Consider the following 25864-nt stretch of genomic DNA (forward strand, 5'->3'; position numbering starts at 1 on the left):
ATAAAAAAATAGACCCTTTTTTTCTGAGAAGGTTACCAGTTTTTAAAACTGTTTCCCGTCGAATAGACGACGCCCCTTTTGTTTACATCCTGAGCCGATCTGTCAAATGGCCAGCTAGTCGGTTACCGAAGACCCTTCCTGTCGATTTTACCGTCGATGCAAAGACAAAAATGAAGTGTCTTTGAATTCTGTGACTCACTGCCACGGTGTAGACTGGTATGTTGGTTAAATATGTAACATTGTCTCTAAATATTAACCAATTATTACATATTTTGTTCTTGAGAAGAGATCGTAAGGCTATCTCGCACCACGCTAAGCTAGGGTCGTTAGGCTTTGTATTGATAGCCTGACCCAGGCTAATTTTGAGGTATAATTGATATACCGAGGCTTAAATGCCCAAACACAAGTATCTTACTCTAAATACGAATTAGGGTATGGCGTTGATTATGGCTAAAGCTAGGCGGGTTGAAATCATGGGGGTTGAATACCTCTGGGTTGGTAATGTCAGGCTAGGTTTGGCTAGTTCACGTAACCCTACAGTAATGTTAGGTTAAAAAAAGGCCAGGCTGTAGCTGGCCTAGGGTAAAGTCTAGAATGAGGGGTCACAATTTACGTTGTGGGTACACACACACCAACTAGGTCAGGGAATGGCATCAGAGTTTAGGTTAGGCGAAGGTAGGTTTGGTTAGGTCATATTCACTCCAAAATGCCCATGACGGAAGTGCCTACTAAGGTAGCCCGGACACCCCACTCTGCATTTGTTCTGGTGGCTTGCTTCTTCTTCTTCTTCTTTCGACCTTATTAATCTTCTTCTTTCGACCTTATTAATCCCACTGTATAGCAGGGTCGGCGTTTGTTCTGATGGCTTACATTTAAACCCAACCTGAATCGGTGCTTTTGTTGTGCCCAACTAGAATGACATTCTCCTTATGAGTGGCAAGTTTATTTAGAGTACTGTCTTTTTCAGACTTTTCCATTACTTGTCATGAAATCATTATTACGATATTGCTACCCTTCTTTCTGTTATTGTAGACTATTTCCCATATTCCTTATAAGTGCTGATGATATAGGCTAAAGCTGATGTGTTAATACCAGACCTCTTTTTCTTGTCTTTGAATGTCTCCTTGGCTATGCTGTGGTTTGTAATCAGGCTTTTCAAGCATAGCCTAGGCTTGCATGAGACAGAACCTTCAATGAGGCTAACTTATCAGTGTGCATTTGTGTAGTTTACAAATGTATTGATTATTTATGTTGTACGACCCATAGACCCAATGGGAGTCTAGGCAGAAAGAGCAGAGGACAGTTAAGAATGGAGAGAACTCATTTCATATCCAACCCCTCAAAAGGGAAAACTTGATGACATAATAGACACACGGTATGTGGATGATATTCTGCCCACAGAACGGTGTAGTGTTAGCCTAGATAGAGTCATTAATGGATGAATGACATATTTAGTCATATGCTGTGGGGTTAAAGGACCTTCCTTCTTTTTAATGAAATAATTATACAGTTGGCCACTCAAAACTGAAACATGAGGATCTGTAAGGTAGTGATTGGTATGACCAAGCCCCAGACCCCATGAAATCCTGTGTTTTTAAAATTCAAGTTTCGTGACTTTTAATTCTTCCAGACAGCTAATATGTTTATAGAAGGAGGCTAGTTATGTCCAAGACAACTTTGATAATGGGCATGAATACAAACTTATTTGAATAAACTCAACACAATCTCATATAGTTGACGTAAGGTTCTTAGGCTATATGTAAACTTTTGTAATGTGGTGAAGTCTAAGGCACGGATCTCATCCTTTAAAGATAGGTAGTGCTGGTTGCAGGTGGCACAAGTGTTGTTGCAGCCACTCACTCTATTCAAATGGTAAATAAAGTTTTTGCTAGCTATGGTAGACCTGCAAAGGTTCAGTAGATTATGAAGGCACAGAGATATGAGCTATTAGTCTATTTGAAACTGTTGAACAGTTTAGTTGCTGAAGAACTGGGGTTTTACTGTATGTAGACATTTAGTAGTTGGAAGTTTAAATAAATTTCCTGTTAAGAGGGTATAGAATTGTTCCTTTTATTTGTTATATTTATACAACTGGGTAATTATATTGATTATTATTCCAGAAGTGCATCAGGATGTCTAGTGATGGGCTGCTCTCTCTCCGGTGGAATAATCACCACTCTTCGTTCATGCTGGCATTAGCTAATTTAAGAAACAAGGTTAGTTATTCTTCAGATTCGTCTCTTTAACTGAGAAAGTACTAATAGATGGATATATTTATTGTAAATATTATAACTTTTTGTGTTCATATGAATTACAAACCATTTTACTGTTTGTAAAGTAATGCCCAGTCATATTGGAAAAAGTAAGTGCCAAGTCAGTCTTTAAGCAAGGAAAGTAGTAGTAAGCCTTGGGGCAACCTTGTACCCGCAGCAAGTTCTCTTAACGTAGTTCATCAGTAGGAAATGTGCTTATTGAATGTTCCAGTAGCCCACCAGTTTCTGTCATTCAGTTCCTTTACTTCAAATGATTTTACTTGAAAATAATATGTACTTTATTTTCTGTTTATTTTTTATAGCTGACATTACCCCCCATGAAAACCATGCATACCTGGAAAGTTTTATTGCCTTAATATGTGATTGTATTTTGAGATATGTATAATTCATATTTTCATGTAAAATTACATAGTTGGTGTTACGTTTTGTAATATTTTACTGGTGCTAGTGCTGCTTTGTGTTAACCTGGTACCTGACTGAATCACCTTGGCAATTAACAAGCAGATTGGTTTACCCTTCATTTATTTTAGCATTCATTATAGAAGTTTTTCACTGTATCTATCTGCGTACACATGAAAAGAAGATATCACATTTGCACAATCCATTTGTGTGCATCTGTGTTCCTCAGAAGGAGTTAAGCAGTTTGAGCTTTCAGCAGATGGCATATGAGTCTCTCCATGATAGGTGATACCCATCCACAACTGAATTATAACTGCTTTTTAAAGTAATTTGTATTTTTCCTAACATACAAACCTTCGGTCTTTACATTTGTCATTTCAGCCAGTAATTCAGCACTGTGTCTCCACACAGTTGAGTATTAAAGGTTTAGTTAAAGAGGTTTGTATATTTGAAACAAAATTTTACAAAATACATGTTTGTATTAAGAGGTATATGTGCACACTGTACAATATTATGACAATATAGTATGATGTGGAAAAATATCAACATCATCAATCCTTTTATTCCCAGGAAAACTACAGTGATATCACCCTGGCATGTGATGGCAAGTTTTACAGTGTTCATAAAATCGTGCTTTCGACGTGTAGTGACTATTTCGTTGAAATATTGAGCAGAACTCCTTGTAAGCATCCAATCATTGTTCTGAAAGATATTCGGCAGCAGGATCTTGAGGCCCTGTTGAATTATATGTATCTCGGTGAAGTAAATGTTGTACAGAACGATCTTGCGTGTCTAATCAAAGCAGCAGAATGCTTAAGAATCAAAGGTTTAGCAGTACCCGATGAACCTGGACAACATGAAGAGGATTCTAATAACTCTGAGGTGAAACGTGCAAGTGAAACGAAACATAGAAAAAGGAGGCATGAGGAAAATCCATTAGGAGCAGAGGCTCATCCTCCCATTAAAAAGACTAGTTACACGTCCTCTGACGACAGCGTTAGTTCAGAAAGTGGAGAGCGTGTTGTGTATAATGATACTTCTTCGTACGAAAGTCCGAACAAGAGTACAAATGAGGGGTTTAGTGAAAGTCACAGCGGTGAACAGAATGTAAGTATGTAGTAGGATTATTCCTTCAACATTTATTGTTTTCTCATACAGTTTTTCCACACGTACATTATGCAGCCAGTATGGCATTGGGTGGGCCGTTAGAAATTGAATTAACTGCTGGTGAAGTCCCACATTGAGTTTCTAAGTTAATTCAACAGATAATTCAAAGATACAGTATTGAGGCATCCTTTTTTGTATTTTTAAGTGATCAGTCATTTGTTTGAACTGTGTAACAATTTGTTGTCTCACATAATTTTTTTTTATTGACTGTTCAACTAGTGACCCACCAGTGTAACAACTGTACTTGTTCCAATTATTTTGACTATTCTGGAATTTTTCATTCTATTTTCTGTTTTACTAAGTGTTCTGTTGGTGTTCAGATGAAAACATCAGGATTTTTCAAACATTTTCATAAATACAGTAAATCTGTCGTCTTAGTGTTAGGTTCATCAATTTCTTTGGATGACCATTGAATATATGAACTTGAAAGCAAATCGGAAAATGAAACAAGGTTTGAGAGGATGGACGTTTTACCACTACTAAAAGTTCAAGACCTTTGCCAATTCTTAATCAGTCTGCCCATTTATTTTCATAATTATGAACTCTTTTAAGGTAATTTATTAAGTACTTATCCAAAATTTTGACTCATTTTGTGCAGTGTTCAGCGGTATGAATTGTCATATACTGTATATAAGAGCCAGAGACAATGTAGTGGTTAATTACATGCTAATTACTGTAGACCTGAAAATTTTTGTGCTTTACACTGATCAAGTCCTACATGATATTATATGAACATTAGTTTTACACTATCTTAGTACATTGGTGCATGCAGTGTAAAGATGTATGTAACTCATTTGAGATGTTTTTTCTCCAGCCCCCGGCAACAGACTTTGTAATAAAAGAGGAAACGGACGTAAAGTACGAAGATGAAGACGGCATTCAGCTGACAGATACGGATACAAACGATAATATAGAAAATTCTGCAATCGAATCAAGATGCACGCCGCAGAGGACCAAAACGTCAAGTGAATCAGGAGAGTTACAGTTCGAAAGTTCTCTCGGAAGCGAAGTGACTCCTGACGTTCTTAATCCCAATATTCCACAACAGTATCCGCTGCAGCCGCAGACCTTTGAAGATATTGTGTCTCAAGCCATACCAGGTCCAAGTTTACAGAGTGTAAGTATGTTTTGGTAGTGTACTTCAATTTATGCCGTCTGGGAACAGCCTTTTGATCTGAGCTTTAAAAAATTGTAATGTATGATTTTTTTTTTTTTACATTCCATCACAAGATGTTGAAGCGTTAATTGTGATCGCTCTCTCGAGGTTTAAAAGCTTTGAATTGAACACTTCTCTTGTGAGTGATTAAGTTTCTTTGATACGAACAACAATTAGGTATGGTAAACAGTTGTACAATTAACAGAAACTGAAGAAGAGACGTTGAATATAGGATTTCCAAGACTGAACTCCACAATTGACAATTCTTTTGAGCCCTTTCTCACCAAATTTCATTTCTTCTCAGTGATTATCAGATATTTATAGATAACATGGAATCCAGACAGGTTACTCAAACTGATCCTAAGAAAGCAATTTCCTGAGCACTTTCTCTTAAACTCAATGAATGTCATTGCTTCACATAGATCCTCCTTCTGCATAAGAGTGGGGCCCCGTTTGTGGAAGTGTAGGTCCTAACCGACATGGTATTCATCTGAAAGAAGTAACGGAAGGTAAAAGGAAATACAGAAAGAAGAGATCAGTTACTAAAATTTTAAAAAATAAATTAATAGTTGAAGGCATAGGTGAAATACTGATAGATGAATTATGGAGCAGAATTGTTTTAAGATTTCTCAGTAAAGATTTAGAGAGTTTATTCATAAAGTTGTTTTTTGGATTGTTTTGTCTGTGATTGTCATTTAGATTTTTCCTAATTTATTATGTCATTCCCCACTTAAAGTCTACCATTATATTTTAGGATGGGGGACATAGTTGGGATAGTGACCACGGTAAGAGAGACTCGGCTGCATTCCACTTACAAGGATTTCCAGAAAAGAAATCTCTCCTGCCAAACCACCACAGTACACAGTCAATGGTAAGTGTTGTTTATTTTCAGTTTCACTTTCATTTGAATAGAAACCTCTCGGTTTTAGATTTCGTTCTGCTTTGTCATTATTACCTGGTTGCTGAATCTTCTCTTAGTGAGTGACAGAACTTATGAAAATAAAATAACTCTTTGTTCACATGAACAAAAATTACATTATTTACGGAACCTGTCTTTTGTGGCCTAAGATGCCTGAGGCAAAACTCTGGATCCTAATTACAAACAAAATGTAGAGGGAGGTAGAGACCAATTAATGTCCCCAAGGCCATGGGGAGCACACATCTCATTTGCTGTAACTAATTACATCCTCTCCTGGTAGACTTGTGTATGGATCCTTTTGTACAGTTATTCCATGAGTAGGTTTTTAACCAACTTAATGTAGTAATTCCATGTACTGGGAATTAATTATATGTGCAAGTTTTTTTATCAAGAAGTGATATCTGTTTTTCGTGCTTTGGAAGTCTGAAAGTGCATTGTCCCATTTAATTTTGTTAAACTTGAACACTTGCGCAGTTGTTCTGTGCATTCATGCAATTAATAACAGGACCTCATGTAAACAGGATGGTATCTAATGGAGATTTTACTAAAAAAAGTTAAAAGCTTTTTAGGACTATCTGTCCTCTGGTAGCTACCAGTCAACGAGGACTCACAGTCCCTGAAAGCGTGTAACTATTTTAATAAAATCTCTGTTAGATACCACCCTCTTTAAATGAGCTTGTGTTATTAATTCTATTTTGTATATAAGATACATCTTTAAGGTGGGCATACAGTAAATAATATTTCATTTGTCTAACTTTTGTTTCACTATCAACTAATGCTGTAAGATTTATTCGTTGGTAAACATTCATCATAGGATTTCTTAGCACTGTTGTGACCATATGACGAACAAGAGCTCTTATTTTACTTGTCTTAATGCATAGGAGGGACATTTAACTGAGTACTGGTCACATATTTTAAATAAGTAACTTGGAGATTAATCAGAGAAGCAGTAGCTGTGGAATTATTAGGATGAAGACAACCTGTGACAAGGCCCAGGAAATGTTGGAGCATGAGCAGTTGTGCAATGCAGGAGAGAGTTAAGAGACCTTGATTCATGTCTAACCAGGTAATGGAAAAAGTTGACATAAAGATGATGATTTCTGTATAACGATTGTGGGGAGTGGAGGAGAAATCAGTCAGAAAAATAGTGGATAATGAAAGCAACAGGATGGAGACCAGTAGGATGGCTTAGATATGTAACCAAAGCATAATTTGAGGGTTTAGAACATGATCTCATCAGTTAGCTGGCAGCAGAGAATTGTTATTGATGGTGCTTCTAGTGAACCTAGATTATGTTTGGTTTTTCATGTGGTGGTTTTATAGTATCTGTGTTGATTCTAGTTATTTTTAACAATGCAGCCATTAGCCTTGGAAGTAAGACAAATGCATACTATGGCACTTCCATTGAAGTAAGTTTCTCGTCCCAAAGGAAAAATTAAGTCGCTGCTAAGACTAAACAACACTACAAATTTAGAATGGTTTTAGTAAGTGGTGCAGTCAGTAGGGATGACACCAAGCTTCAGCGAAAATGGGGCCTGCTAAATTAGCCAATCTTGTACCTAGCACCCACTCCATGATTCGCTGTCAACAGGGAATGACAAAGCATTGTTTTTGGTGCATATGCTTGATGCCACCTTTTTCCAGCTTTCTTTTTTACGACTCCTCAGAACTATGTTTGTTCATCACAAACCCATCAATCGCATTAAGCACATCAGCATGGTCTGCAATGTCACTCTGATGACAGCCTTAATGTGATTGACGGGTTTGTATGAAAAGCTCGTTTTATGTTGTAAAGACATTTTTCAAATTTTACCAGACCGCTTAATCAAATCCATAGGTTCTCATTGGGTGATTTGTTCTGTAGTGAGAATGGAACAAATTAAAGTGTGAAAGCTAAAGAGAAAGAGATCAAAGGGAATGGATGAAACATAAGAGAAAGCAATGGAGCTGGGGCCAGAGGGACACTGCAGAGAACCTTCAATACCATCTTCAGTACGCCACGTGAACACATTGTAAATACAGGCAGTTCCCGGTTATCGGCGGGGTTCCGTTCCCGATAGCGTGACGATAACCGAAAATTGGCAATAACCGAAAATCAGTGATAATAGCACTGATTCCTGGTTATCGGCGCCGATAACTGGTGATCAGCACCGCCGATAACTGGCAATCAGCGCTGATAACAGGAATCGGTGTTGAAAATCTGGTTATCGTCGTCGCTAGACAAGCGCTGTAAAACTGGATCACCGATAACTGATGCTGCTGATAACTGAGGACTGCCTGTAGTGTCTCTCTACTGGGATTCACAGTCTTCTTACATCTATGGTGATGGGGTTATTAGTACCTTTTGCTTCAGACCTTCATTTTCCCATTGCTGGAATGTTGTTTTCCTATCTATCTATCTGTCTGCCTGATAAACCGTAGTAATTATGATTTAAATTGTTTAAAAATATCAAGAGGTCATCTTTTGATAGAGAACTTCTGCCACCACCATTATTGCCTGGACTTGAGAGAATAATTGCTATAGACTCGTTTTTGAGAGCATCAGCATCCGTAGCCTGTTGAAGGACCAACAATATCTCTGCCTCTGACCTGTAGGGCTCTGGGATAGTTTACTTGGCAGTTTTATGGAGATTAATGATCTTAAATTTAAGAGCGGGTGTGATGCTATTTTAAAGTGCTTTTTTGCTGTTTCCTTGAATTGTTTTATTTTTCCAAACTACTGTTTATATATATTTTTCTTTTTTCATGTATCTCATTTTTTTTATGCCAGTTATCCTACTCCTTCTTACTACACTTTCTTCCTCTAATGTGTGGCTAGTTGCATATGAATATGTACTACACTAATATTGAATATCAGTGATGATGGCAGCAGAAGTAACAATAACTGTAATACTCATAATTATAATGATAATACTACAGTACTTCCATAATCTATCTTGAGGACAGTACATTTAATTATAGAAATGTCAGCAAATGATTTCTGTGACATTTCCATCAGCAGAACTACAGGTTTCATGAAGGAAAGACAAGGTGCACCACTTTTTGCAGATTTTAAACTGTGTAATTTTCCTGATAGTCTGTGGGAGGGTATGGCTGTGCCTCGAGGTCTGGCTGTTTTGGTATTTCAAACAGAAAAAAGTGTTTACCTTCAGGAAACTCCTCTCTTATTAAATGGAGGACTGCTGATCTATGTCAAGTACAGCCTTTCGTTTTCAATCCCACTGAGGTCAGTGCCCAGTAGTTTAGAGCACTTGTCTAATCTGTTCTTCATATTGTTGCTTATGGTGACATTTTAACTTCAGAGGCTGTTTCAATCTTCTTTAATGGGTTGATAGATTTTTGGGAAGTTTGTAAAATTTTACTTGCCCATGGTGATGGCTGATTGGCGAGGAAAGTTACGGAATCATATATACAGTATTTCGTCTGAATTTTTGTTTGTGTATAGTTCTTGGACCATATGTCCCCTGAGAGGTTCAGGATTCCTTCAGATGATGTTGAAAGTTTCCTTGTGGAAGTTCAAGATGTTTTTGGCGATCTCAGAGGTCCTTTTGTAAGGATGCTTTTGTTCTGCTTGGTCCAGTAGTTGAAAGTATTTTGAAGCATATAAATGATTGTTTTACAGTGTTTCTTCACTTGTTCTTGTCAGTGACTGACAAATCAAGCATAAAATAAAGATTTTGACCGTAAAGTTTATGGTCATTCCTAGTTCTCACCAGTAAAAGTTTGCAAACAGTAAGAATGCCTTTTCTGGGTTGCTGAATGGGAGATATTTGCTTTTGTAAAACAATGGTTTGTTTGCTACAAAATAGTAACATTTCTTTAAAAATGTACAAGATTTACATATATGCTGTTTATGCCTTATACATATAGTACATACAGTAGAATGTACTATGTACATGCATTCATGTACGTTATATATGTAAATACTTCTTTAGTAAGCTTATGCTGACTGTACAAGTCAACTGATGTACATTCTAGGGGCAAGCAAGATCTGGGTTGGGGCAACAAGTTGTATGTGGACAGCCGAGCCATCCTGCTAAAGGACCAAGAGAGCCTCCTGATCTGTACACTTACCAAAGAAGTTACACTGAGGGGAGTTCCCAAATAGCTGCCGACGATTCGAGGCAGCTCACGGGCGACCAGTTGAACGACTCGCTCGAGAAGAGGTGCTGCCAAGTGTGCGGATACAAGGGACAAGATGTTTCGCAGCTGCGCAAGCATCTGCGCATTCACACTGGAGAAAAGCCATTCCAGTGCCCTAAGTGCGACTATTGCTCTGCGCAGAGCAGCAACTTGAAAGCTCATATAAAAAGGCATCACTTTGACCTTTATTATCAAGAGGTGCCACAGGGTGATTGCCAATACTATCAGTTACAAGATACAGTTCTACTAGAGTAATTCCGCAGGATTGTTATGTTTTCTCTTCCATTCAGTATTCTAAATATTTAGCACTCTGCTGTATTCTAATAGAAATTCTTTTCTTTTACCTAACAAGTGTTGTACAAAGAACATTCTCTCTGAATTGCCATATCTTGATGTCCTGATTATTTTTTTATAAAAATAAACGTAGAAAAAGTTTTACAAGTTATTTCTTTCAATGAATCCAAATTCAGTTGAGGACAACCAGATGGGAGTTTGGGGACATGCACGAAGGTCTTGTTAGGTTTGGTCGGATGTCCACGGTGAGTCATTCGTCTGGTTTTAGGTTTTCAAATTTTCCATTTGCAGCTTGTTAGGAAAGGGGTGGAAGTTGGTGCCAGGGATCCAGATTCGCAGGCTTTGGTAGATAATTTAGTTCCTGTTAAGAGCTGTTAGGTAATATGTAACATTTAACATTTCCTGCGGAAAAACGTTTGTTGGTGGAAATTCACAAATTGATGATTAGTCATGGCGATAGTTTCAGTTTGCTTAATTTGAAAATCAACATTAGGGAGCAAAACAAATCAGGTAGGATTATTGGTTGCGAGATGAATTAAAGAAAAGGATGAAGGATCCGAGAATAATAAAGCACAATCATAGGGGCACTGAGCCTCATGGAACAACTTGCTGGATGTATGTACTGTACTGTACATATCATGGGTAGGTTTGGTGGCCTGTGTAGTGGAGAACTCTCCAGCAAAAACAGTTTTACTGGAGAAAATTGGCCATCAAAATAAAAGTATTTTGAGGAAACAGGGAACTATAACCCTATATACCAACAGATTATTTGATTTCTGTATTGCAACCAAATTACAATATATAGTTATTGCAACCAAATTGCTCTGCATAGCGAACCCAGTTTCGAAGAGAAGTCCAATTTGACCTGTCCATATTTATATTATATTACAGTATAGTCCTGCAGTGCTATGAATGATTTGTCTTTTTAATAATTATTTTTTCATCTTTTAAAATGCAGATATGCAAAGTTAAATGTCCTTCCGCACATCGTCTTCCTGTTTATTAAATGTGGTAGTTTGAGTTTTAAGAGATGCTCTGGGTTGCAAAGGATACATGGAATAAGAGGTGTGCAAAATGATTGGTGAAATATCAGATTGCAGAAGAAGAAGAGTATGTTACATTGGGAACACACTGAACTGTAAAGCAGGTACTGTACTGAGAGGGCCAAAATTTAGAAAAAGGCCTGGATGAAATGTAAAAGAGTGCTTGATTTCTGTTAAATGAACACCCTATCATTAAATGAGCAAAAACTTATGGTGAGTGCACAAGGTCTCTGCTTTTTGCCTCCTAGAAGTACCCAGGAAGCACTGAGAAGTTCATCAACCCAGTACCATTCTTTCGTTGTTAACATGGTTCAAATTCAGCTTTATTGTTCACCGCCCATTTTTTTTTTTCAAAACCCTGTACTGTATTTATTTTTTACAATATATTTTCTTTTACTACAGTTGCTTCTTAGTTAATACTATCTACAGTATGCCATGCAAGGCCACGCTGAAAGTGGGATCCCCCTTGTGGGGTTCTCTTTGTTTCAGAAAACAATTCTTTTTTCAGACCTGTCGATTGCCAGGCAAGTTAGTACTGTAGAGTGATTTCAGTACTGTTGTGAGTGCCAATCTCTGATGTCACTTCCTACCTATGGTTCCGGTAGCCTAATTTTCTTGTGGGGGTCATGTGTTTGGCCCCACTTGATGGGTCATCTCTCACCACTACGAGGAACATTATCTTTATATTTTCTTAGACAGGCATCCCTTTGTACCAAAAGGATAGGCAGTGATTTGCATCAGCAATCCATAAAAGATGTTTTTAAAAAGTTTTTTTTATACAAACCCATTATTTTTTATTGCCTCTCTGTGCACAAATGGGCTGTGTAAAAGTTATTGAGTTTTTCTTTCTTTCTTTACGTCTTCAACTGAAAACACTAAAGGACAGTCAACAGACTATAAACTTGAGAGGGCTCTAAAGGGAAATCAGCCTGCAGAGAGAGACAAGTTATGGGAAAAGGTGGTAAATAAATAAATATGAGGGAATAGAAAATACAACCGATTCACCTGAAATTCAGGGGAGGTTGTCAGAGAGCAAGAACGAACTTGCTCCTCTCTTAAATATTTGGAGATCAGAAGATTCCACACTGCACTATGAAACAAATGAAAGTATTTAAAAGCAAAAGATTTTATCTATTCAAGCCATTACTTTTATTCTGTGTAGTGATGTGCGATGTGGCTGTTTAAAAGTAATGGGTTTGTTATGAAACATATTTTTCTGCTAGTTTCACTGGAAGCATTTCATTGCAATACAAGTTGGTGTGGTTCTTTGTATTATATTATCATGCACTGGTAGGTTACTTAACTATGGGCCTAAGGAGGGCATAAGGATAATCAAAGAACTATAGTTGTACTGAAGCACTGTTCACTCTGGAGTATGTCTGTCTATATCAAAGATAAGGATGTTTAGGAAAAAATATTTTGACTGTTAGAGATGACAATAATTTGCCTTGTTATTTGCACTTCATAGTAGTTTGAAGCGATTAAGAAATAGTTCCCCTTATTGTGAGGAATCTTTTGTTCCTGTACATAGTGAAACGTAGTAAAGCTTTAGATTAGTTGCACATTTGTACCTTACTCGATAAATTTAAGTAGTTTTTCATCTTCATCATCACTATCATTGCCATCACTCAAGTTTTGAATTTCGGTATTCCGTTCATGGGATTAGATGTTCACCTTTATGGGATTAGATGTCTGATGAATTCTTTTAGTTCCCCTCAGTCTTATTCACTCTGCCAGTATCCTTCTGGTTCCTCCCCGACTCGCAGAGCTTTCTGATGAGTCTACATCTAGAACTTCCTCTTCTCCACCTTGATTAATTCTCTCCCCTTATCATCACATGTTAAAGCTGTCTCACTTCATTTTGTGGCATCTGGATGCTGCATCTCGGTGCACCTTCATTGTTTGTGGTATAATGTTCTTGGTACAATCCTGCCATGATTTTTAGCATTTTGCAATCATACCGTTTAAGAATATCCTCCATTTTCTTTGTAAGCCTTGAACTTTTGCTGTGTCCACTAATACAATACTCCACTTTTTCTATAGCCTAATAACTCATTCCTCTTTTTCTGTGTTAGTAAAGTTTTTCGTACTGCTTTTGCAGAAGACTCATACCTTAATATGTCGCCTAATGTGTCCTTCAAGGTCTGCCCTTTTATCATAAGATTGTCAAATCAAAAACTCTTCAGTATTAGCTCCTCATATACATATCATGGTCACTGAAACTCAGCACTATCTCTACACCTTAAAGTTCTGAGTGGCTCTTATGACACCACTTTTCTCATGCTGTACACAGTATAGAACGTAACAAGTGACCATTTTTCTCAGTACACCCTTTTGTGTCCTTCATTTCTGATCATTATGATCTTGGTTTTGCTGGCGTTCAGTTTTGGTTCTTCTCCGATCCACTCTTCCTAATTTTGTTTGTCATCCTTCGCTGATTCTGCCGTTAACATACATGAGGTCATCTACATATGGCAGCTCTCTGAAGTCTCTTTTTGCATTCATTTATAGCTTCCTCCATTATTGTGATTAACAGTAAAGGATTCAGTGCTGATCTTTGTGGATATACTCAGTATTTCTTTCTAGTACTTTCATCCTTCTTAGTGCCATTTAATGACTTTTCTTGGTACTTTCTTGGTGCGCCACAAGGCCAGTTCAATCTAAGAACAGTATCAACAAGATTTAGTATTTCCTGTTTGTTCCTCAGCAATATCAACATCCCCCAGTTCATATTCATTCTCTTCATTCAATAATTCTCCGAGTTCTGCTTCCATCATCCTGTTGTTTCTTTTGCTTTAGCTCTACCTCCTTCATTTTCATATTTTACTTAATTTTCACCCCTCATGTTTTTCCCTTCTCATTCTTCTTTCACTTTGGTATTCCAAACTCTGATTAATGTAAATTGCTGTGAATTTATGCCTTTGCAAACACAAGGTTGATTATTGGCTTTGCTTTTCTAGGGTTGCCTTGAAGAAACATACCAAAACATGAGAGGAAACATATTTCGAGAGTCGAGCAGTGCATATTGGTACGCAATTGAAAAACAAGTCGTGAATGATTCGCGGATGGACACAGATAACAGTCGGCATGCCAGGGAATGGAGGTGCATGTTTCCCGAGTGCGGTTACGTTACCGACAGAGAATCTTGGCTCAAGCAACATTTCCGAAAACACACGGGCGAAAGACCGTTCGTGTGCCCGTACTGTTCTTTCCGATCGGCTCAGAGGGGAAACCTGAACGTTCATATCAAGAGAGTTCATCTCATAGATCCTGCGTCTAACGTAGACGACAGCAGTGGCAGAAATTCTGAAAAGTCAAACACTGTTTTTCCTGAGGTGTTGTAGAAAAATAAGTCAAACACAAAGACTCTTTCTCATTCTGTTTTGAAACTATGGATGATTTTGGATTCATGTAGAGAAATCTTCTGCATACTTTTGTATACAGTTGATAACGAAAACTTTAATTGATTTAAAGATAAAGATCTTGTATCACTGGCATGTCTTTTCATTTTGTTCATTACAATGGAGTATGTACTGATAACAGCAAAATTACTTGTGTTTTGAAATGTGCCCTATTCGATATGGACATATTATTATATGTTAAACATGTTGAAATTAAGCTTTTTCCATACAATGTGTATTGCATTCCTGCTTTCTAGTTTGTTTTTGAATTTTTTATATCGAGCAAATTTAGGACGGATGAAAATTCAAGAGATACTGTCTTTTTATAAAATAGGGTATATCTCCTCTATGAATATTTGTGTTAATGTCTTGGTCTGTATTTGAGTGACCCCCCAAAAATTGTTCAAGGATACAGATTATGTCATCATTCAAACTATGATGTTTCCTATTGACTTTAGGAATTTGCCACTGTTACTTAATAAAATCAAGATTCTAAAGAGATTCCCATAATTAATCCTTAAGCAGCTGTGTCACTACGAACTTAATTAATGTCATTGATTTTTTTCATGTCAGTGTGAAGAAAGAGTTGTTGGGAAGAATATGTAAGCAACAACACTTTCTAATTGGTTTGATGTTAAATTCAGACCGTATGCGCCAAGTTTGATTAACGTGAGGTAAATAAAAGTCCGAGATCTCTTAAACAGCACATTAGTGGAAGAAGATTAACTAGGCCCATTTGTAAAAGTATTGCCTAGATTACCATGGCATTTTGGCTGAGGGCTGCATTCTGTAAGGCACATGATTGTGTCAGCTCATGAGTTTGTCCTTATGAAAGTCATTATCAATAAAGTAGGGCCTTAATCTGTATGATTACAGGTAAAAGAGAACTTGTCTGTAGCTTGTTGCTAGTACTGGCTAATGGAGCTGTTGATCAGCTTTCATTTTACCTCACATAAGGCAAACTGCTCATCTCACAAACTCATTTTTGCCAGGACCTTTTAATTTAGGTAAGCAGATGATTACCCAGTTCTATCATCATATAAATTCTTTGAGCATTTTGCAGCTGAGTTGACACCTGACAGCTCCTTGCTGCTCTGGACTGGTCAACTGACTTGGTATCAGATCATGAGGTTATCCTAAGTAAGGTATAGCAGCTAAGGAGAGTTTTCCCCTCAATAATGCATGTCAGTTTGGTAAACATTTGGTGGTCAAATTATTAGCACAAAGGTTATATGGATATCAAGAAATTTCCACTTCTCATTTCCCTGACTGGTTATCAATGTTTTAATGACATTGTTTCATTAGAATGGTAGATACTAGCAGGCAAGAGAATACTTTTCTCCATAATTATTTACTTTCTTTCCGTAACTCTTGGCCTCCTTAAACTTATGGTTACTTGAACTTTGTCCACGTGCATCGTATGTACTTGTTCTTGGTGAGTACTAATGAACTGTTACCTTAATCTCACAAACATATGAATATCATATCTGTGGGTTTGCATATACCAACTGGTCAGACTTTAGAGAATACCACGGGCTTAAAATACACTGGCTTATACAGGACTGAATAAAGTACCACCCATATAGATGTTCCAGTGATATCCTCAGGATTTTCCACTTAGAATTAAGTAAGTCCCCCACCTTTCAGAGTCTGCCAGTGATAAACTCAGGGCCTTTCTCTCCTCTCTCTCTCTCACTCTATCTCTCTCTGTCTGTCTTTCACAGAATCTCCAGGACCGCGTGAGAATCCATCCTTGTCCGTACTGCAACAAAGAGTTCGACTTTGCCAGTAGCCTGGAGAGGCACATCAGAATCCATACAGGGGAAAAGCCCTTCGCCTGTACTCTTTGTCCGTATCGCACGACGCAGCGTTGCAACCTCGACCGACACAGCATGACACATGCCACCAAAGCTGTGGTCTTTGGTGGGGACCAACAACAACAGCAGCAGCAGCAGCAGCATCATCAGACTTCTTCGCTACCTAGTCTGCCTAACTATCCAAAGTCTAACTGAGGAAACGTTTTTGAAAAGTACGTATGGAAATTTTGACTGGAAAGTATGTGTTGACATTTTGATTGGAAAGCACATATTGAAATTTTTAATGAAAATTTTGTTGATTGACTGATTTATGGCTACTAAAATGTCTGGGTTATTGATGCTGTGAAAATTATATACTGAAATATTCACTGAAAATTATGCATTGAAATTTTTATTGAAAAGTATGCTTTGAAATTTTGATTGGAAATTACGTACTGAAATTTTAATTGAAGCCTACATATTTAAATTTTTATTGAAAAGTACTTACTAAATTTTTTTGAAAAGTATGTTGTGTTGCACATAATGTTTCAAGAAAGAACATTTTCTTCATGGGTACCAAAATTAACTATATTAATCGATTTCATGAACATTAGGCTGTCAAGCCAAGCACTGTGGCACCTCCGGCTAATCAGCGCTTAAGGCAGTGGAAAGAGGGAGTTGGAGTGGTTGTACAGCAAGTTAAAGAGACCCAGAAAGAATTTTGTTTTTGGAGAAAAAAAAAGGTAACCTCATTTTTACAATATTGTGCACTAGTCAACTTTCAAGAACTTGATCATGTCTCCTTTCTTTTGAATACGAAGGATCTCATCCAGCATAAATATTATCTGAGAGATTTTTTTGGCCCAAGTACTCAGGGGCATCATTTAGGGGGGCTGGGGGAGGGCAACTGACCCCCCAAGACTCAAGATGCCCCCCCAAGCCTCAACTTGCCCCCCTCACCCCACCAAGCCCCAAGAAGTAACAGCAGCTGGTTTTCCATTATTCCTACCGAAATTCAAATGTGTCACTACATTAAGTTACATCTTTCTATATATCTTATGTGCTTCAAAAAGCACATGAAACAGCTCATAATCAAAAAACCCCCACCAAACTGCCTTTGTCCCCCCCCCCCCCGCCATAAAAAATCTGAAATGACGCCCCTGCAAGTACTGTAGTGATGACGAGTATTTTGAAGCGTCAGATGATGCATTAGTATAGAAAAAAAAGGAATTGCATCCAATAGATTCATATGTTTTTTAAGATGACAGCAAATATCACAGCGGATATTTTTGCAGTCTTTGTCTTGCTTCTGATTGGCCGACGCATTCAAATTGTAGCATCTGGTGGCTAGCAGTCAGTTGAGGTGGCAGATGAGCTCCTGCTTAGCATCGACAGCAGAGAGCCAGTAGGCTTAAATGTTTCTCATGAGTGGCAGAGGCCAGGTACAGAAAATATACAAAAGATCCAAAACACCCTCACCACTCAAGCTGGAACCTGGGAGATCCAGGCATTGGCTGATGATGACCCAGCAGTTTTTAGACCTATAGGTTCCCACCAGACCCCCATTTCTAGTACAGGATGGTAAGGTCGTGTTTGCTGGTGAAATCTATCAAGTCAGAAACAGGGCTTCATCTCAGGACCACCACATTTTGAAAAAAAAACAATTGATCTGTCTTGGCACTTGGATAAATAATTGAAATTTCGTATTTTTGTCTATTCTTAAAATAACTCATAATTTTGGATTAGCATTTGCATCAATATGGGTCTAGGTAAATGGAAAGAGTTAGTGTAAACATCCCAGTGTTATTTTTGCAGCTTTTGTAAGTAGAGGGAATTGTATAGTACTGTAATTGTATTCCAGATGCTCTTATGAAGTATCTGATTGTAACGTGAGAATAAACGACCTCATTCCAATACAGACTTCTAAAGTATAAATAAGATTTTGTAACGTCCATCATCACTTATTTATTCGGATTTCTGTAGCTCGTTTGTGCCCACCCAGTTGCGAGGGATCTTTGGGAGATGAGCGTATATTCGGCCTCATGTTGAATTGTTAGCTAAAACCTTATTCGGTTTTGTCCTTTCCCTAGAATGATTAGTTTTGTAAGTAAGACAGACATAATTCTCCAGTTTGATTACTTTTTAGTTACTGAACTTGTCTTGGTACAAATTTTATCTTTTCGTTTTCCCAAGAATAAATAGGTGTATTTTTTCAATGCAAGCTTTTTTTTCTGAATCCATCTGTTCTCTGCCAGTAGAAACAATCATTTTGCTTGACAGGGTGCTCATACAGTTGTAAGACCTGGTTTTAGATTTCTGAAAAGAAAACTATTGTGCCGATTCTGTCTGTCTGTCTGCACTTTTTCTGTCCGCCCTCAGATCTTAAAAACTACCGAGGCTAGAGGGCTGCAAATTGGTATGTTAATTATCCACCCTCCAATCATCAAATATACCAAATTGCAGCCCTTTATCCTCAGCAATTTTTATTTTACTTAAGGTTAAAGTTAGCCATAATCGTGCGTCTGGCAACGATATAGGACAGGCTTATACAGCATTAAACCTAGAACACCGGAAGATAGGTCTATTTTTTTGTGGCCTTGATTATACGATGTACAGAAAACTTGATTGCGCCGAAGAAACTTAGCAGCATTTTTTACTTGTTTGATAATATCAAGGAACGTATGAGTCTAGACCTCGCCTGTCTCGAAGAGATTAACTATTTGAAAGCATCGTTTTGTTTCTTTTAAACCTTCATCAAGAGAAAAAGCCCAGTTTGGGGTTTACTGTATAAATTCAAAGGCACGTTGGTAAATGATGAAAAGTTTATGGAAACAAATAGGTTTTGAGGCAGCTACAGGAGAAGAGAATTGTTTGCAGCAAGTCAGTTGTACAGTAAATGTATGCATGCAACAAGTAAATGTTCATTTATTTATTTATTTATTTATTTAAAAGAGAGAGAGAGAGAGAGAGAGAGAGAGAGAGAGAGAGAGAGAGAGAGAGAGAGAGAGAGAGAGAGAGAGAGAGAGAGAGAGTACTAGACAATGAACCAACAATGATTTAAGAGAGACAATCAGACAGAGTATGCTAGACAATAAACTAAGAAGTAATGATTTAAGAGAGAGAGAGAGAGAGAGAGAGAGAGAGAGAGAGAGAGAGAGCATACTAGGCAACAAACTAAGAAGTAATGATGAGAGAGAGAGAGAGAGAGAGAGTATACCGGACAAAAAACTAAACAGTAATGATTTGAGAGAGAGAGTATTAGACAATAAACTAACAAGTAATGATTTGACAGACAGACAGAGTATACTAGACAATAAACTAAGAAGTAATGATGTGAGCAGTCTTCTGATCAGTCCAGTCCAGTCCAGTGTGTGACACACTCTTGTCCTTGAGTAATGGCTTTCGTGAATCAGCTGGGACATCTTTCGAGGGACGTGACACACCCACTCCCTCCCTCTGAAAACCAAACATCACCTTGAAGGAAAGTTTTAAGCTTTTTTTCAGGTCAGCTAAAAAGAAGTTGAGAAAATTTTTGAGAGTATAATTTGACCCTTCATAACTGGACAATAGTACTTCCCATGAACAGAATCAGCAATAAATTTAAGAGAAACTGTGAAACTTTTCTTAGTATTTTTGGACCCACCATAACTTAGCAGTACTTTTTACGGCCTGAGTCAGCAACAAATCCTAAGAAGTGAAACGATTCTGGGTGCAATTCCAACCAGGTAGGTGAAATTGAAAACGGAATTCATGTTCCCAAAAGACTATGCACAGTGTATATATATAATTTATATATATAATGAAACCAAGGGGCCTTTGGTAACTGAAACATGAAGTGCTAATACCGTAGAGTTTTCCCACCACCCACGAATGTCGCTCCCAGGCCGTATCAGTTTATTTTGAAAACGTTAAAATTTATGGATTATGCGCTGTTTCGTGTTATCAATAGTTATAACGTAGATGCTAAAGAATTCTCTAAGTGTTTAATCTCACACGAATGACGGAAATCTCACGTAAGTAGGAAAGAGAGGAAAAATTAAAAAGATTTTGTTAACGTAAACAGTTCTCCAGGGGGCAGGTACGTTCTGCATGGTTATGCGAAGGCGAAATGGCTGAAGTAATCATGCAAACGTCAAAGCTGATTCCTTATTAATGAAGGATAAGAATGTGGAGAATATAGAGGCCCTCCAAGCAATGTTACAAACTTTTAAAAGTATGATACACTTTATGTTTACGTGTATCTTTTGTAAGTCGAATAAAACGCTCCCGTTTGTGAACCTTATCTTTAGACCTATACCCGCAGCTTTCTTTCCACGACCTTCTCCTCGATATGTGAGAGAAAGTCTTGACTGGAGAACATGAAAGTCTTGATATACAAGAGAGAGAGAAAGTAGAGGGAGGGAGAAAGAGAGAGAAGTGAGTATAAGAGAAGGGAAAAGGGGCTTCAACAGCCATCTAGTGGAGAGGATAGACGTTAGGGTTCATTGGGTCGATACCTCGGCGCTCGCCCGCTCTCTCTCTCTCTCAGAGTGACAGCTGCTGCAGACGACACTCCTCCCCCCTCCCCTCTCTCTTTCTCTCTCTTTCCCTCCCTCTGCTTCCCCAACCCCCTCCTTCTCCTCCTCCACCAGGCAGGCCAAGGCTGAGGCAGCCACGACCACCACCACAGTTGTGTTGGGTCCTCCGAGGGGAAAAGGTGGTTGGTGGTGGTGTTCCTCCGACGGTGACGTCTCGTCCCATACCTTCGTGCTTTGTGCCTCCCGAGGAAGCCCTTTTTAGGGGGTTGTTTTTTATACATATTATCCGAAGAGCTGCCTGCCGGCCGTCTCTCGCTCTAGGCGTGAAGAAGAAGAAGAATAAGAAAGGCCAACTCCTCCTGAAGATGACGACGATCATGGCAGTCACGTAGTAACTAGTGCGGTGTGGTGGTGTTCCTTCTTCTTCTTCTTCCTGTACCTCTTCTTCTTCTTCTTCTTCTTCCTCGAAGTCCTTCCTTTTGTTCGCCCCTGCCCGTACCCCCCCTTTTTTTTTTACTTCCTTCCCCCTTCCTTCTTCCTCTTTCCTTCCCCTTCCTAGTCTAAGCTGTCGAGACGCCGCGATTCGCCGATATACGAAAATAATTGCTCCCGAATGACATGGTTTGCTTTGTGTCTGTGTGGACGACTCGGCTCCGTTTATTTCTCCTACTATGCCGGGTGGGGCTTCCGTCGTTGGGCTCTTCTTCCTCTGTCCTTCGTCGTCGTGGGATTTAAGGGGGCGAGTGTGACTGCGTCTGCTGCTGCCGAAGGAGGAGGAGGAGGCGTAGAAGGAGGTGAAGGAGAAGGAGGTGGTCCAGAAGCAGCCACCGAGGCTGCCGAGGGCGGCGACGAAATCGGACTACCGACGAAGGAGGAGGAGGAGGAGGAGGAAATGGCCAGCAGCGCGCCCAATAATCACAACAGCGGAGCTGCGACGATAACAACGACGGCTCAGTCCATGCAGCAGCAGCAGCAACAGCAGCAGCAACAGCAGCAGCAGCAGCAACAGCCACAGCAACAGCCACAGCAGCAGCAGCCACAGCAGCAGCAGCAGCAACAGCAGACTCCTCACCAACACAAGCGCCAGGCGTCGTGTAAAAGCAAAAGTGTTTCGTCGGATTATGCCAACGTCAGATCACTGGAGGCTTCTCAGGTCAGTTCAGGTCCCCCCAGAATATTATAGAAAAGTCTGTTTATGTTTTTTAGGAGTTTATTTAAAGCCCAGGCCCTTTTTGGGGTGTGGGGGGAAGGGAGAAAGGGGGAGGAGTGAAAGAGGGATTTAATACGCTGCTAAAAACTGTACCGTTTTCAAAGACTTTTGTTTTTCATTTTTTTATTTATCCTTTATAAAGGAGTCTGTTTATTTTTTTTTGCAAGGCTGTTCATGGGCTGTTTAAAGTCCAGGCCCTTTTTGGGGGGAGGGAGGGAATAAAGGGGGAGGGACAAAAAAGGGGAGAGAAAGAAAGGGGCAGAGTGGATTACTACGCTGCTAAAAATGTTAACGTTTTCAAAGACTTAAATTTACCCTTTAATCCAAAAGCCAAAATGGACCCCCAACCTTATTATTGAAGAAGCTTTGTTTTGAAAGGAACAGAGAAACAGAGAGAGAGAGAGAGAGAGAGAGAGAGAGAGAGAGAGAGAGAGAGGGTACGAAGAGTTATATTCGAGTACAAGGAGGAGGATCGGGGCAAAATAGGTCAAATCCAGCGACAGACAAAGAGAGAGTGGAAGCGGGTATAAAGAGAGAAAGGTCAGATAATCTCTCTCTCTCTCTCTCTCTCTCTCTCTCTCTCTCTCTCTCTCTTACAACAAAGCAAACCAAGTGTAAAAGTGGTTGGCTATCTTTTGAAGGCTTTGCAAAAGTTTCATGTATATTTACTTCCGTAATATGTAATATGTAATACATATACCTACCTACGTTATAGAGAGAGAGAGAGAGAGAGAGAGAGAGAGAGAGAGAGAGAGGAAACAGCTGATACCACAATGAACCACTGAGACAACAGCTATTTCTCTGAGCAGGTAAATGGTGCCACTGGCGTCAAACCTGGTGTAATTCTGGAAAAAAGTAAATAGACAAAATGGTCACTTTGTATTGGTCATGTTAAGTCTGAAGTTTACCTACAGTCAAGAACTGTGCCCCGTAAGGGGTTATCGCCGTCAGTGCACCTCACGGGGTGCACTGTAGGGATTACTAAGGGTTCTTTGCAGCGTCCCTTCGGCCCCAAGCTGCAACCCCTTTCGTTTCATTTACTGTACCTCCATTCATATTATCTTTCTTCCATCTTGCTATCAACCCTCTTCCTATCAATTACTTCATAGTGCAACTGCTTTGAGGTTTTCCTCCTGTTACACCTTTCAGACCTTTTATTGTCAGTTTCCCTTCTACAGCTGAATGACCTCATAGGCCCCAATGCTTGGCCTTTGGCCTAAACTCTATATTCCGCTGTATATTCCATTTCGAGAACTGTGTCACAAGACGAAAAATATTGTGAGAATTTCTAACAGGAATTTCTAACAAAGGAAAGAGGCTTAATAAATAAAAAGAACATTTTTGTGATTAATGAATAAAACTGTTTTGTTGTTTAAAGAACCTGGCTATAAGTAATTCCTTTTTAATTTTCTTTTTATTATTGAAATGTTCCGTCAAATGTATTTGGGCAAATTTACCCTCCCAAGATATTTGTGAAGCATCTGAAGTCTGTTGCTGGAAAGGAGGAAGTATATATATATATATATATATATATATATATATATATATATATATATATATATATATATATATATATATATATATATATATATATATATACACTGTATATAAATATATATATATATATATATAAATATAATACAAAGTTAGTTGTGATATTTCTCTTATAATTATACAAACAGATTTATACACTGGGCGATTACCTGAAAATATCCATATTATCTCTTAATGCTAACGACATGTTAATTATATCCAAATTTAACCTAATTCAGTCCAGCCTAATTCTTCATCAAAGCTTTGAAAACAGCCAGGAGAATTTTTGTAAACGTTTTCGGTAAACCCCGACGCCAGATTGCTCAAGCAAATCAATCAATAAGTGTCACATAGTCACAAAAACACCCAGTGACTTAAATTGTCATTTTGAGATTAAACAAGACTTTCGGAGACGATTTGCTTAAACAAATTAGTTTATTATTATTATTATTATTATTATTATTATTATTATTATTATTATTATTATTATTATTATTATTATTATTATTATTATTCAGTAGATGAAACCTATCCATATGGAACAAGCCCACCAAAGGGGCCAGTGACTTGAAATTCAAGCTCCCAAAGAATATTATGGTGTTCGTTATGAAGAAGAAAGAGATACCACTTATTAAAAAAAAGAAAAAATAAATAAATTAGTAAATAGACAAATAGATAAAAATTCATTAAAATGCAAAGAAGAAGAATAGTATTAGGGCAGTAGAGCATTGCATCTTCGCTTGAACTTCCGGGAATCAAAGACACTCCAGGTTATGTCACAGATGAACATAAATGAAAAAAGAATTTTTTGTTCTTTTCATTTTTCATTCGATTCTTCGATTCTCCGATTCATTGTACAGATTAGGTTAATTAAATTAGTTTATCGGGACCCGTGTTAATCGGATTAGGATGCTGTTTGGAGGCTAAAATGTAATCACTAGTTAAATTGGTTAATCTGAGTTATATTTTATTTTGTAATGCTGATGCTGAGTGATTATTATTATTATTATTATTGTTATTATTATTATTATTATTATTATTATTATTATTATCCAGAAGATAAAACCCAATTAATCATATCGAATGTTATTATTATTATTATTATTATTATTATTATTATTATTATTATTATTATTATTATTATTATTCAGAAGATAAACCCTTATATAAAAATTATTATTATTATTATTATTATTATATTATTATTATTATTATTATTAAAAATTTATTATTATTATTATTATTATTATTATTATTATTATTATTATTATTATTATTATTATTATTATTATTATTATTCGGAAGATAAACCCGTGCTCATATTAGTTAGCCTATTCACATTCATCTTGTTATTATTATTATTATTATTATTATTATTATTATTATTATTATTATTATTATTATTATTATTATTATTATTATTATTATTATTATTATTATTCAGAAGTTAAACCCCTGTTCATATGGATTAAGACCACAGGGGCCACTGAGTGAAATTCAAACTTCTAAAGAACATTAAGGTGAATAGATAGATAGATAGATAGATAGATAATATGTTTATGAAATTAATTCATATTCTTTTGTAATATATTAAAACTACTGTGTTCTTCCATCTTCTATACCACTTTACACTCTCATTATCAGTTCCTAATTGCCTCTTTTGTTACTCTCTCTCTCTCTCTCTCTCTCTCTCTCTCTCTCTCTCTCTCTCTCTCTCTCTCTCTCTCTCTTTCGAACTCGTAATTGTTATTTGGTTGTTCTTTACGTTATTTTCTTTCATATTTTTCTTATTCTTAATGATGTAATGTAAACCTTATTGCTTTCAGTACTTCAATGTTTTTAATGTTTTCTTTCATTTTTCAATCCTGTTTTCGAAGGGCGTCTCTCTCTCTCTCTCTCTCTCTCTCTCTCTCTCTCTCTCTCTCTGTCCATGCGTACGTACACACACACACACACACACACACACACACACACACACACACACACACACACACACACACACACACTCATATA

General features: G+C 37.7%; 2 protein-coding genes across 5 annotated transcripts in view; both read left to right on the forward strand.

Moving 5' to 3' along the window:
- Nucleotides 1–37: 37 nt before the first annotated feature.
- Nucleotides 38–19320, forward strand: LOC136842923 (protein abrupt-like). Of its 4 annotated transcripts, XM_067110892.1 has the most exons (7): nt 78–216; nt 2121–2216; nt 3243–3779; nt 4654–4956; nt 5750–5866; nt 16520–16824; nt 17206–19320. In XM_067110892.1, exons 2-6 carry the CDS (start codon nt 2133–2135, stop codon nt 16805–16807), a joined length of 1329 nt encoding a protein of 442 aa, XP_066966993.1. In that variant the 5' UTR covers nt 78–216; nt 2121–2132; the 3' UTR covers nt 16808–16824; nt 17206–19320. The 4 variants fall into 4 exon arrangements, with proteins under 4 accessions (XP_066966990.1, XP_066966992.1, XP_066966991.1 ...); XM_067110889.1 differs by lacking the exons at nt 16520–16824; nt 17206–19320 and adding an exon at nt 9893–10498 and having other exon boundaries at nt 38–216; XM_067110891.1 differs by having other exon boundaries at nt 40–216; nt 16520–17271.
- Nucleotides 19321–21258: 1938 nt separating this feature from the next.
- Nucleotides 21259–25864, forward strand: part of LOC136842924 (uncharacterized) — a 103663-nt gene continuing 99057 nt past the window's right edge. Inside the window, exon 1 of the mRNA XM_067110893.1 lies at nt 21259–22261. Within this exon, the coding sequence (XP_066966994.1) occupies nt 21722–22261 (540 nt within the window). The 5' untranslated portion in view covers nt 21259–21721. The remainder of the gene's footprint in view (nt 22262–25864) is intronic.

Source organism: Macrobrachium rosenbergii, chromosome 10 (assembly GCF_040412425.1).
Source record: "Macrobrachium rosenbergii isolate ZJJX-2024 chromosome 10, ASM4041242v1, whole genome shotgun sequence".
In the NCBI taxonomy this organism is placed as follows: Eukaryota; Metazoa; Arthropoda; class Malacostraca; order Decapoda; family Palaemonidae; genus Macrobrachium; species Macrobrachium rosenbergii.